Here is a 13,781-nt window from a genome sequence, read left to right as displayed (position 1 = left end):
CGGCCGTAGCGAGGGGGCCGAGTGGGGGCGGGCGGAGGTTTCCGAGGAGGAAGGAGCGGCCGCCATTTTGGGAGCTTCGAGTCAACAATAAAGGACCGAGGGTGCCGAGCAGGAGTGGCCTCCTTGGTAGGACACGGGCCCGAGCCGCGAGGCCTGGGGTGAGGTGGTGGGGTCGAGGTCAGCGGCGCTGTGGGGGCTGCGGGGAGTCTCCCGGGCCGGCTCTGGGGGACTCTCTTGGGCGGAGGCCTAAGGCCTGGCCGGGCCTGGGGAGGAAGGCGGGCGGCAGCTGTGTGGGGTGGGGGCGCATGTGAGGAGGCGAATATAGGAATGTGGTGCGCGGCAGGGTCGGCAGGAGGAGCAGGCTAAGTACTCGGAGGAGCTTTACCGAAGATGAGGGAATATGAGGCCGAAGGGGGCGGCAAGGACTTAGGGGGATGATGGTGGAGGTTATAGGGTACGAGGCGGCCCTATAGGGGGCGGCAGGGACATGCTGTATTGGAAGGCTCGGTTTAGAAGCGAACTGACCGCTGCTTGATTGCGGTAGGCCTTGCAGGTCAATAACAAGAGGGTGTATATGGAGCCCCAGACTCTTGGAGGAAATGAGGGGGATTTCTGGGTTGGGGGGTCCCTTTGGGGCCTCCTTGGGGGAGTCCCTATTGTTTGCTACTGATGGAGCTGGTTGCCGGCTCATATTGCGCAGATAGGATTGCAGAGCCCCAGCCTTTTGTGTTTATGGTCAGAGGGAGCTGACTTGACGTGTGTGTGTTTGGGGCGAGGGACAGCAGGGGGGAGGGCAAGAAATTTCCCTACAATTGTGGGGCTCCAGTCGTTGACTTGTCTCTTTCCCTTATCTCTTTCTTTTCTCTTCCACAGCCCCCCTTTCCCTTCAGAATAAAACCCAGTCACTCCAACTTGCAGGCAAAGCTTAGAAAAAGTGCGCTGCATTTGCAAACAAAAGCTCTTGTTGGCGATGACGATACTGTTTTGGGTGTGAAACTGTCAATTGCTAACTATGATCTGAGAAGTGCTGTAATTAACTCCGCTAGGGGCTCCTCCCAACTAGTCTACGTTTCTAGTCTGTTTCTCGTTTTTTTGTGTTTTGTTTTGTTTTGTTTTGAAAATGTAGAAAGATAACTTGAAAATCTAAATTGGGAAGGGATAGGAGGAATATTTCCTTCTCTGAGACAAAGCTGCAGTGCAGGTTTCAGTTTAAGAAGGGAGCAGTTATCACATAGTCTCATTTTGGATTTAAGGATATAGGAGGTCTTACTGTGCATGATGGACAGTAATGATGATATCGTTCGGTCTTTAGAGGTTGCCCTTTTCATCCTCTTAGTGCTCTGCAAACAGCTAAGTCTGTGTGTGAACTGCGTGATGTCGCTGATCATAATATAAACCCGTCAATACAGGAAAGTAGCTGTTAACCATATCTGCTTAAGATGTCAGAAGGACTTTAAAGTAAACAACTTTGTGTATGTGATAAACAGGATTTGCTTGTGAGCAACTTGTTCTTTTTTTTTTTTTAAGGAAGGCATAATCAAGGAGCATTTTCTCATAAATTTTGAGATCTGTTGACTTTAAAATTTTGAGTTTCACATGCCTTGGTGTATGGCAGAAAGAATCAGCACTCGTAAGCTGTGTATTTTATGTAAGAAATGTGACGGGGTTGCTGGGCGCGGTGGCTCACGCATGTAATCCCAGCATCTTGGGAGGCCAAGGCAGGCGGATCAGCTGAGGTCAGGAGTTCGATACTAGCCTGGCCAACATGACAAAACCCCGTCTCTCCTAAATACACAAAAAATTTAGCTGCGCGTGGTGGCGGGCGCCTGTAATCCCAGCTACTCTGGAAGCTGAGACAGGAGAAACGCTTGAACGCAGTAGGCGGCGGTTGCAGTGAGCCGAGATAGTGCCACTGCACTCCAACCTGCGTGACAGAGCGAGACTCCGCCTCAAAAACAAAAACAAAAAAGCAATGTAACGGGGTTAAATCAAAAGCCAACAGAGTAGGGCTTTGTTTTCGGGTCTTTGTATGTTTTTATTAACTACAATTAAGATTTCAGCCGGGCACGATGGCTTTCGCCTGTAATCCTAGCACTTTGGAAGGCTAAAGCGGGCAGATATTTGAGGTCAGGAGTCTTGAGACCAGCCTGGCCAACTTGATAACACCCGTCTCTACTGAAAAATACAAAAGTTAGCCGGACTGTAATCCCACCCAGCTACTTGGGAGGCTAAGGCATGAGGATCACTTGAACCCACGAGGTGGAGGTTGCAGTCAGCTGAGATGGGGCCACTGCACTCCACCCTGGGCGACATGTCTCAAAAGTAATAATAATAAATAAAGAGTGGCTGGGCGGGGTGGCTCACGCCTGTAATCCCAGCACTTTGGGAGGCCGAGGTGGGCGGATCACCTGAGGTCAGTTGTTCAAGACCAGCCTGGCCAACATGTCCAAACTACGTCTTTACTAAAAATACAAAAATTAGCTGGGCATGGTAGCGCATGCCTGTAATCCCCAGCTACTCAGGAGGCTGAGGCAGGAGAATCACTTGAACCCGGGAGGTGGAGGTCGCTGTGAGCTGAGAGCGTGCCATTGCACTCCAGCCTGGGCGACAGTGCAAGACTCTGTCTCAAAAAATAAAATGAAAAATAAAAGTAAGAATTTCCATTTACGGATAATTTTAAAATGAGGTTGACCAGTTTTGTGTCTTTTTAAGCGGAGTTTTGCTCTTGTTACCTAGGCTGGAGTACAGTGGTGTGATCTCGGCACATTGTTGCCTCCACCTCCTGGGTTCAAGTGATTCTTCTGCCTCAGCCTCCTAAGGAGCTGAGATTTCAGAGGACCACCACCATGCCCAGCTAATTTTTGTATTTTAGTGGAAATGGAGTTTCACCATATTGATCAGGCTGGTCTTGAACTCCTGACCTCAGGTAATCCACCAGCGTCGGCCTCCCAAAGTGTTCGGATTACAGGTGTGAGCTACCGTGCCCGTCCTGCCAGTTTTTTGTTTTTTTGTTTTTTGGGGTTTTTTTAAGTATTAATTAGATTTACTACGCTGGGTTTCTTGGAAAGTTTTCTTAAAATTACTAGTGTGTTTAGTCTTCTACAGTTTTTTTTTTAAACAGGAATTTTCCTGTTTTTTTTTTTATTCTATTTAAAACTAGAATAGTTATTAGCAGAGTTTGTTATAAATGAATAAAATTATTAGAGTTATCTTGTTTTGTCAGTTTCAAAATAAAGAATCATTTATACAAAATTTGTGTATCATCTGTCCTTAGGATCATTACTTGCTGAATATATTATGGCAGAAATACACTATTCTCTTGATTGCTTCGTGTATTGTTTTAAAGGACAAAAAGGAAAAAAGAAAATACATTTTTCTTCATAAAGTTTTTTATTGTTGTTTTTTGAGACAAGGTCTCATTCTGTCGCCCGGCTCACTGTAGCCTCTGTCTCCTAGGTTCCAGTGATTCTTGGCCCTTAGCCTCCTGAGTAGCTGAGACTCCATTACAGTTGTGCGCCACCACGCCTGGCTAAATTTTGTGTGTTTTTTGTTGTTGTTGCTTTTGAGACGGAATCTGGCTCTATTGCCCAGGCTGGAGTGCAGTGGCACAATCTTGGCTCACTACAACCTCCACCTCTTGGGTTCAAGCAGTTCTTTGTAGCTGGAATTACAGGCACCTGCCACCACGCCTGGCTAATTTTCGTATTTTTGTTAGAGACTGGGTTTCACCATCTTGGCCAGGCTGATCCTGAACTCCTGACCTCGTGATCTACCCACCTTGGCCTCCCAAAGTGCTGGGATTACAGGCATGAGCCACCGCTCCTGGCCTAAATTTTGTATTTTTAGTAGAGATGAGGTTTGACTATGTTGTCCATGCTGGTCTCTAACTCCTGACCTCAAGTGTTCACCTGCATTGGCCTCCCAAAGTGCTGGGGTTACAGACGTGAGCCACGAACACCCAGCCCATAAAGTTTAATAGTTGAAATTCATAAGGGCACAAAAGTGTTTTTTTTTTTCCTGGAGGTGTGGAGTTCAAGTCAAAAGCTCCCTTAAGTCTATAAAGACTCTCGATTGCTATCAGAAGTAGAAGAAAATTAATGAATTGTTTAAGTCGTGTGATACTTCAGTGAGTTGCAATGCAATTAAGTATAATGAATCACTGACTTTTAGAGATGTCAGAGACTTTTAGAGAATTCCTGGGGAGGAAACTGAGCAGATTATAATTTGACAAGTAGTGGTAATTTACTAGTCTCTTTCTACATAATCTTCTCTGGATTGCTTTGAATTAACAATTTTAAATGTTTGAGATTGGCCTCATTGTGTTTTTGAGATAGTTCAAAGTTGTGTCTTTCCTAGCTTGGCTAGTGATTTGGTCTAAGTGTAGCTGTATTATTAATTCTTAAATATAAAAGAGGAGAGTTCTTTCAAAGGGGTTCTTTTTAAAAGGAAACAAAGTTTTTCTGTTGTGTTTGCTAATTTAATTTTGTTTGTTTGTTTCAGATTGACGTGAGTGAATTCAGACATAACTCAAGCTTGTTAGAGGGCTTTTTAAAAATAAAAAGTTGATTCCGTGCAAGGGAGCAAGTTACTGCTGCTTACCGTTCAGAGACTTACAGGTGCTTGCCTGCATTGCAATAAAGGACTCATTTATTGAGCAAGACTTATTTATCTCTTCATTTTGGAGAGCCTAATAAACTGTTATTACAGTTTCTCTACTGACTTTCAAAAGTTTTGAAGTTTGAAAGACACCTTTGCAACTAAAACAGCATGAGCACGGCCAGAACAGAGAACCCTGTTATAATGGGTCTGTCCAGTCAAAATGGTCAGCTGAGAGGCCCTGTGAAACCCACTGGTGGCCCTGGAGGAGGGGGCACACAGACACAGCAACAGATGAACCAGCTGAAAAACACCAACACAATCAATAATGGCACTCAGCAGCAAGCACAGAGTATGACCACCACTATTAAGTAAGTGTTAGAGTAAATTATAATAAACACTTTTGGGGAACCAAGATTTTTGTTACTTTGGTGTTGACTATTAATACTTCTGCCTTAATTTAGCCATTTTGATTCCAAATAGAGAACAGATGACTTTGTTTTATGGCCAGTAGGTATTTGCAATAGAATAACATTATATCTGCCATAATTTATTCAGCATGTAGTGATCCTAAGGACAGATGATATACACAAATTTTGTATAAATGGTTTTTGGAAACATTTCTGGCTTTCATAATCAGTGTAAAAGTTATTAGCTTAGTTTGTTATAAATGAATAAAATTATTAGTCATCTTGTTTTTGTCTGTATAGTTTATTTAGTGTTGTTATGACTGCACCTTACCCTAAACAGCACATAAAGCCAACTTTAAGTATTAAATTTAAAGACTCAGTCTGAGTCTTTAGAGTATTTAAAGACTTGCCCAGCCTTCTGAACTCCAAGCATTGTTCACTCAGAAAATTTCCTCGTAACTTTTTTTAGCTTATGGAACTTAGCTTTTTTACTTTAAAAAAAAAAAAAAAAAAAAGTTGGCTGATTGAGGTGATTCAGGGCTGTAATCCCTGTACTTTGGGGAGGCCAATGTGGGAGGATCACTTGAGTCCAGGATTTTGAGACCAACCTAGGCAACATAACGAGACTCTGTCTCTACCAGAAAAAAATACTTTTTTTGTTTTTCCTTTTACATATAAAACGGGAACTAAGAATTTTGAACTCACAGAACACAGTTCTGAACAGTCTCAGAAACCTTTTGTTAACCTTAAAATTGAAGAGCCTCCTCTTACTAGAGGGTAAGCTGAAAGTATGTAGGCTATTTGTTACTTTTAAGTGTATGTTTTAGAGTATTTGAATGGTAACCATCACTGTAAAGATTCAGCTATATATAGGAAATTAACATTTAAGATTCTTGGCTCCAATTGATGTTTGGCTTTTGTTAAGAGCTTGCCATACAGGGCTGGGCGCGGTGGCACGTGCCTGTAATCCCAGCACATTGGGAGGCCGAGGCAGGCAGATCACCTGAGGTTGGGAGTTCAAGACCAGCCTGACGAACATGGAGAAACCCTGTTTCTACTAAAAATACAAAATTAGCTGGGCGTGGTGGCGCATGCCTGTAATGCTACTCGGGAGACTGAGGCAGGAGAATCACTTGAACCTGGGAGGCGGAGGTTGCAGTGAGCTGAGATTGCACTGTTGCACTCCAGCCTGGGCAACAAGAGTGAAACTCTATCTCACAAAAAAAAAAAAAAAGAAAAAAAAAGGCCAGGTGCAGTAGCTCACGCCTGTAATCCCAGCACTTTGGGAGGCTGAGGCGGGCAGATCACGAGGTCAAGAGTTCGAGGCCAGCCTGACCAACATGGTGAAACCCTGTCTTTACTAAAAATACAAAAATTGGCTGGGTGTGGTGGCATGCACCTGTAATCCCAGCTACTCAGGAGGCTGAGGCAGGAGGATCACTTGAACTCGGGAGGTGGAGGTTGCAGAGAGCCAAGATCGTGCCACTGCACTCCAGCCTGGGCGACAGACTCCGTCTCCAAAAAAAAACAAAACTTGCCATGTGAAATAATTTAACCCTGGGAATCTTTATAAGATGTTGACACTGGGTTACTGAAGTGAAGTATATGTTTTATTACAACCTAGATCTTTTCACTTCCTACAGAAAAATAGCTTATACAAGCTACCAGACTGTCGTATAGTTACTGTATGTGTTTCACTAGGACCTCTAATAACTAATTTTCAACAGAATTGGTTAGGTCACTGGTAGAATTGGTATTAGTGTGTATTCCATTATTTTTAAGGTGAATGCTTTAATTGGTATAGAAATGAATACTACTTTGGTTGTAGTTTGTTTTGACAGAATGTAAGTAGGTTAGCAAAATTTAGACTAATTTTAACTGTTTTTTAATAACTTTTTTTTTTTTTTTTTTTTTTTTGAGACAGGGTCTCACTTTGTTGCCCAGGCTGGAGTATGGTGGCACGATCACGGCTCACTGCAGCCTCAGCTTCCCAGGCTCAAGTGACCCTTCTGCCTCAGCCCTACAAATAGTGGGGACTACTGGCTTGTGCCAGTAGCAGCGGGGTTTTGTTGTGTTGCCCAGGCTGGTGTGGAACCCTGAGCTCAAGTGATCTGCCCACCTTGACCTCTCACAGTACTGGGATTACAGATGTGAGCCACTGCGCCCAGCCTATTTTTAATTTTTTTTTTTGAGATGGACTCTCACTCCCTTGCCCAGGCTGGAATGCAGTGGTGTGATCTCGACTCACTGCAACCTCCATCTTCTGGGTTCCAGCCATTCTCCTGCCTCAGCCTCCCAGGTAGCTGGGATTAGAGGTGTGCACCATCACGCCTGGCTAATATTTGTATTTTTAGTAGAGATGAGATTTCACCATGTTGGCCAGGCTACCCTTGAATTCCTGACCTCAGGTGATCTGCCCGCCTCAGCCTCCCAGAGTGCTGGGATTACAGGCATGAGCCACCGCACCTGGCCTATGAGAATAGTTTCTATTTTAAAAATTCTGGGGCTGAGTATGATGGCTCATGCTGTTCATCCCAGCACTTTGGGAGGCTGAGGTGGGAAGATCACTTGAGGCCAGGAGGTTGAGACTAACCTGGGCAACATAGCAAGACCCTGTCTCTACAAATAATAAAGGCCGTGGTGAGCTGTGATGGCACCACTGCACTGAAGCCTGGGTGACAGGGCAAGACCCCATCTCAAAAAAATAGTAAATTCTGATTTTGGGACAACAGTGGGTTTTCTTTTCTGGTTTTCCTACAATTAATGGTTTCTTTTCAATTCTGTAAGTTCTTCAGATCTCATTTTCTGTGCCATCTCTTCCATGAAGTCCTCTAGATCCCGTCAAGTGTCTCAGAACGCTTCTAATACTTAACTCTGTCACTTACTTTGTCACTTTAAATAGTTTTTTCATCTCATAAGATTATAAATTTCTGGCCGGGCGCGGTGGCTCAAGCCTGTAATCCCAGCACTTTGGGAGGCCGAGACGGGTGGTTCATGAGGCCAGGAGATCAAGACCATCCTGGCCAAGATGGTGAAACCTCGTCTCTACTAAAAAATACAAAAAATTAGCCGGGTGAGGTGGCGGGCGCCTGTAGTCCCAGCTACTCAGGAGGCTGAGGCAGGAGAGTGGCGTAAACCCGGGAGGCGGAGCTTGCAGTGAACTGAGATTGGGCCGCTACACTCCAGCCTGGGCAACAGAGCGAGACTCCGTCTCAAAAAAAAAAAAAAAAGATTATAAATTTCTTGTATTCAAGGTTTGGATTGTATCTTATGCATTATTATTCACTATTTTGTTGAATTCAACAGTATGTCATACTGACATTTTTTAATCAGAAACTTTGATGATACAGACTTAGATGAAAGGCTTTAGTAGGCTGGGCGCGGTGGCTCACGCCTATAATCCCAGCACTTTGGGAGGCCGAGGCAGGCGGATCACAAGGTCAGGAGTTCGAGACCAGCCTGACCAACATGGTGAAACCCTGTCTCTACTAAAAATACAAAAACTAGCAGGGTGTGGTGGCAGGCTCCTGTAATCCCACCTACTCTGGAGGCTGAGGCTGGAAAATTGCTTAAACTCCAGGAAGTGGAGGTTGCAGTGAGTTGAGATCATGCCACTGCACTCTAGCCTGGGTGACAGAGCAAGACTCCATCTCAGGAAAAAAAAAAAAAAAAAAGGCTTTAGTATAGTAGTCTTGGAATTGGTAGCAAAAAGTTACCAGTGTTAGATTATTTGCATTATGTAGGACCTAGTTTTAAGTAAAGTAAGTGGTCTTTTTTTCTATCAGTTGAGCATTTGAAATGTTTTGGGGACTCTGGTTATGTAAGAACAGCTACAGTGAAAACGTTTTCAAAGATGTCACAGTTAAATGCTTTGTCTGCAGATGTTCCCTGATCTTTTTAATTTCTAGATGCTTTGAGTATTTATTGCTTGAGGTTTTTACTTGGCCCAAAAGAAAGTTTATTTATATTCTCCTTGTTTTTATTCTCTTTCATGGTTTCTGGCATTTCCAATAAAAAAAAAGTTTAAGAGATGCTCATTGGCTAATATTGTGCTATTATTTTGCCAGGCACTGTGCTGAGTGCATTACATCAATTATTTGATGTAACTGTTAACCTGTTTTGTTTTGTTTATTGGTACGGTGTCTTGCTGTGTCGCGGGGTGCAGTGGCGTGCTATTGGCTTCCCGGTTCAAGCGATTCTCCTGCCTCAGCCTCCTGAGTAGCTGGGGTTACAGGCGCATGCCACCATGCCTGGCTAATTTTTGTATTTTTAGTAGAAATGGGGTTTCACCATATTGGCCAGGCTACTCTTGAACTCCTGACTTCAGGCGATCCACTTGCCTCGGCCTCCCAAAGTGTTAGGATTACAGGCGTGAGCCACGGCACCCGGCTTACTTATTTTTGAGACAGTCTCCTTCCGTCACTCAGGCTAGAGTGCAGTGTCGTGAGCTTGGCTCACTGCAGTGTCTGCCTCCCAGGTTCAAGTGATTCCCCTGCCTCAGCCTCCCGAGTAGCTGGGGCTACAGATGTGCCCACCATGCCTGGCTAATTTTTGTATTTTTAGTGTAGATGGGGTTTCACCATATTGGCCAGGCTGGTCTCGAACTCCTGACCTCAAGTGATCTGCCTGCCTTGGCTTGCCAAGTGCTGGAATTACCAGTATGAGCCACCATGCCTGGCCTGTTAACCTGTTTTAAAAATGAGAATAGCCGGCCATGGTGGTTCACACCTGTAATCCTAGCACTTTAGGAGACCGAAGCAGGCGGATTGCTTGAACCCAGGAGTTCTATAAGATATATAAAATCTTACAACTTTTAAATGTTGAAAACTAATTTAAACCAATTTAAATTCAAACACACGCTGTGTAGGTCAAACAAAACACCTTTTGACAACAGTTATACGGTATACAATATTGCTTAAGATGATGGATGCCTTAATCCCTTCTGTTCTTGATTTTTTTTATCCTCCTGAGATTGTTCCTGTGTAAGAACACTTTTTCTAAAGTTGTTTAATTATCTTGTTAGATATATTAAATGGAATATGTTAAAACTTACCATGCTTTTAAAAACAATTATAATTGAGATGAATCATCTTGGATGCTATAAATTTTGATACTTCAAATTTACTGTATTCTCTCTAGACCTGGTGATGACTGGAAAAAGACTTTAAAACTCCCTCCAAAGGATCTTAGAATCAAAACTTCGGTAAGTTGGTTGTAAAATACAAGTAGAATAATGGTGGGGAACTACAAGTGAAGTACAGCTGTCCCTCGGTATCTGGAGGGAATTGGTTTCAGGACCATAACACCGCTGCCACCCTCCTCCTCCAACCCAGTAAGATAGATATTCAGGCTATGTATTCCCGTTTTATGGATGAGAAAACAAAAGTTCGGAGTAGTTAGTTACCTTAGTGTATTGTTTTCAACCAGGGAGAATTTTTGTCCCCCAGGGGGCATTTAGCAATTTGTAGAAACATTTTTGCTTATCAATGGAGGGGATGCTAAAGGACAGCCCTTTACAACAAAGAATTTTGTGGCCCAAAATGTCGGTAGTGCTGAGCTTGAGAAATTTGACTTAGCCAAAGATATCTGTAGCTCATGAGTGGTAGAGGTGGGATTTGACTTCATATCTTGTGATTTGCAATTCATGGCATGATATTTGTGTAAAAAAATAACACTATTCCACCAGTCCTTAGAAGACTATGACGAGGGACCCGGCGCAGTGGCTCTTGCCTGTATTCCCAGCACTTTGGGAGGGCAAGGCAGGCGGATCACCTGATTTCAGGAGTTCGAGACTATCCTGGTCAACGTGTTGAAACCCTGTCACTACTAAAAATACAAAAATTAGTCGAGTGTGGTGGCGGGCGCCTGTAGTCCGGCTACGCAGGAGGCTGAGACAGGAGAATCACTTGAAACTGGGAGGCGGAGGTTGCAGTGAGCCAAGATCGCGCCACTGCGCTCCAGCCTGAGTGACAGAGCGAGACTCCATCTCTCAAAAAAAAAAAAAAAAAAAAAAAGGCTATGACCAAGTGCCCTTTCCCCAAAACATAGTTTTTTAAATAGCTTGTGTGTCAAAGCAGGACAAGTGATTTTTCTTCAGGAAAAGTTGAAATACAGATTAAAACAAGTAATCTGCATGTATTTATATTTAAGATTGGGCAGGTAAAGTACTAAAGTCAGATAAGTTTTCTTTCCTTGTTTTTTTTTTTTTTTTTTTTTTTTTTAAATTGAGGTAGAGTCTGGCTTTGTCCCCCCAGGCTCTGCAGTGGGTGCGATCGGGGCTCAATGCAACCTGTCTCCTGGGTTCAAGCGATTCTCCTGCCTCAGCCTCCCGAGTAACTGGGACTACAGGCGTGCGCTACCACCCTGGCTAATTTTTTGTATTTTTCATAGAGATGGAGTTTCACCATGTTGGCCAGGCTGGTCTTGAACTTCTGACCTCAGGTGATCTGCCCGCCTTGGCCTCCCAAAGTGCTGGGATTATAGGCATGAGCCACCATGTCCGACCCAGATAAATTTTCCAAAGGACACCAAATTTACCAAACACTGTTATTTATTCTTTTATTGTTCCTTTTGTTTGTTTGACTAGGATGTGACCTCCACAAAAGGAAATGAGTTTGAAGATTACTGTTTGAAACGGGAGTTACTGATGGGAATTTTTGAAATGGGCTGGGAAAAGCCATCTCCTATTCAGGTATGTTAACCCTTTTTATAACATATATAAGGTTATGTGTCAGCCATTAAACAGTTTTCTTTTTGCTCTGCGGAAGTGGTATAGCGAACTAACATTTTTCTCTCATGTGTACACAGTTTTTCTGAAATATTTAAGGGTAAAGTAGAAAATCATGGTCTTTACAACTCTAAATATTTCAGTGTATATTTCTTAAGAATAGGATATTCTCTTATGTAACCACAATACAGTTACCTTCAATTAACATTGACAAAATACTTCTGTCTCATCTGTCATTCTAATTATTAATGGACCCAAACATGTCCTTTATAGCAGTTTTTTTCTTCTATACAGGATCCAGTCTAGGGTCAGGTATTACTTGTAGTTATGTCTTTTTTAGTCATTAGCGTTTCCCTAGTGTTTTTTCTTCTTTTTATGACATCGACATATTAAAAATACAGCCTACAACCCCTTTCCCCCACCGCGCTTTTCTTTTTTTTTTTTTTTTTTTGAGACAGGGTCTTGCCCTGTTTCCCAGGCTGGAGTTCAGTGGCCTGATCTCGGCTCACTGCAGCCTTGACCTCCTGGGCTCAAGTGATCCTCCTGCGTTCAGCCGCCTGAGTAGCTGGGACTACAGGCATGTGCCACAACACCCAGCTAATTTTTGTATTTTTTTGTAGGGATGGGGTTTTGCTGTGTTATCCAGGCTGGGTTCGCCATAGTGCTAGGATTACAGACATTAGCCACCATGCCTGGCCTCCTTTTTTTATTAATGGAACATTTCCCATTTTGGGATTTTCTGATATTCGAAAGTAATTAGATTCAAGTTAGGCTTTCTCAGCCTGAATAATGCAGAAATCACATTATGGCCTTCTCAGGGTATCATGTTTGAAGGTGTACATAGTGTCCATTTATTCCTCTTTGGTGATGTTAATTTTGATTACCCTGTCAAGGTGTTGTATGATTTTTCCATTCTATGATTACTGCTCTTTCTCCTCTCCATTGAGATGAATAAGCAATCTGGGGTGCGTTTTGAGACCATGCAAATACAGTAATACTATTGCCACCCTCCTCCTCCAACCCAGTAAGATAGATATTCAGGCTATGTATTCTCATTTTATGGATGAGAAAACAAATGTTCAGAGCAGTTAGTTCTCTTAGCGTATTGTTTTCAACCAGGGAAAATTTTTGTCCCCCAGGGGACATTTAGCAATTTGTAGAAACATTTTTGATTATCATTAATGGGGGGATGCTAAAGGACAGCCCCTTACAACAAAGAATTTTGTGGCCCAAAATGTCAGTTGTGCTGAGCTTGAGAAACTTAACTTAGCCAAAGATACTTGTAACTCATGAGTGGTAGAGGTGGGATTTGACTTTGTATCTTCAATTCATGGCATGATACTTGTTTAAAAAAATCACAAAATTTCCCCTCTAGTTTTAGCACCTATTAGTGATTCTTGCTTGAGCTCATCTCTGCTCTGATGGGTTATGATGACTTTCCAATTCTAGCACTCCCTCTGTATTTGCCCCTATAAAGAAGAAACTCCCCTTCCCCTCATCCATGTTTATCTGTTATCAGTGTGGACTTACACTTACCTTTCTTTTTTTTTTTTTCCCCTAAAAATATCCTAGATCTGGCCAGTGTAAGCTCTTTCAGGTTGGTTCTTGTGTTTTTATGATGTGTCCCCTTCATTTTTCTTGAGTACTTTCTTGCTTTTATTTTTTTTGAGACGGAGTCTAGCTCTGTCACAGAGGCTAGAGTGCAGTGGCATGATCTCGGCACTACAGCCTCCCCATCCTGGGTTCAAGCAGTTGTGTCTCAGCTTCCCCAATAGCTGAAATTACAGCTGTGTGCTACCACACCTAGCTAATTTTTGTATTTTTAGTAGAGACAGGGTTTCACCATGTAGGCCAGGCTGGTCTCGAACTCCTGATGTCAAGTGATCGCCAACCTTGGCTTCCTAAAGTGCTGGGATTATAGATGTGAGCCACCGCACCCAGCCCCTTTCTTGCTTTTTGACATAACATGATGGCAGGCTTATCTTATATCTACCTTGGCCCAGCATTGACATCCAAGGATCCTTGAGTCTTTTTTTTTTTTTTTTTTT

General features: G+C 43.1%; 1 protein-coding gene across 2 annotated transcripts in view; it reads left to right on the top strand.

Moving 5' to 3' along the window:
- The first annotated feature begins 64 nt into the window (after positions 1–64).
- Positions 65–13,781, top strand: part of DDX6 (DEAD (Asp-Glu-Ala-Asp) box helicase 6) — a 43,635-nt gene continuing 29,918 nt past the window's right edge. The window contains exons 1-4 of one of the 2 annotated variants that reach the window (XM_011964897.1): positions 65–158; positions 4,501–4,967; positions 10,146–10,209; positions 11,593–11,697. In XM_011964897.1, coding sequence (XP_011820287.1) covers positions 4,768–4,967; positions 10,146–10,209; positions 11,593–11,697 — 369 coding nt within the window. In that variant the 5' untranslated portion in view covers positions 65–158; positions 4,501–4,767. Of the gene's footprint in view, positions 159–191; positions 333–4,500; positions 4,968–10,145; positions 10,210–11,592; positions 11,698–13,781 lie in introns of those variants that run through there. The other variant, XM_011964898.1, reaches the window with a different exon arrangement.

This window comes from Mandrillus leucophaeus, unplaced genomic scaffold (genome assembly GCF_000951045.1).
Source record: "Mandrillus leucophaeus isolate KB7577 unplaced genomic scaffold, Mleu.le_1.0 Scaffold71, whole genome shotgun sequence".
Classification (NCBI taxonomy): Eukaryota; Metazoa; Chordata; class Mammalia; order Primates; family Cercopithecidae; genus Mandrillus; species Mandrillus leucophaeus.
The sequence above is the reverse complement of the archived record's forward strand: the minus strand, read 5'-3'. Positions and strand labels throughout refer to the sequence as shown.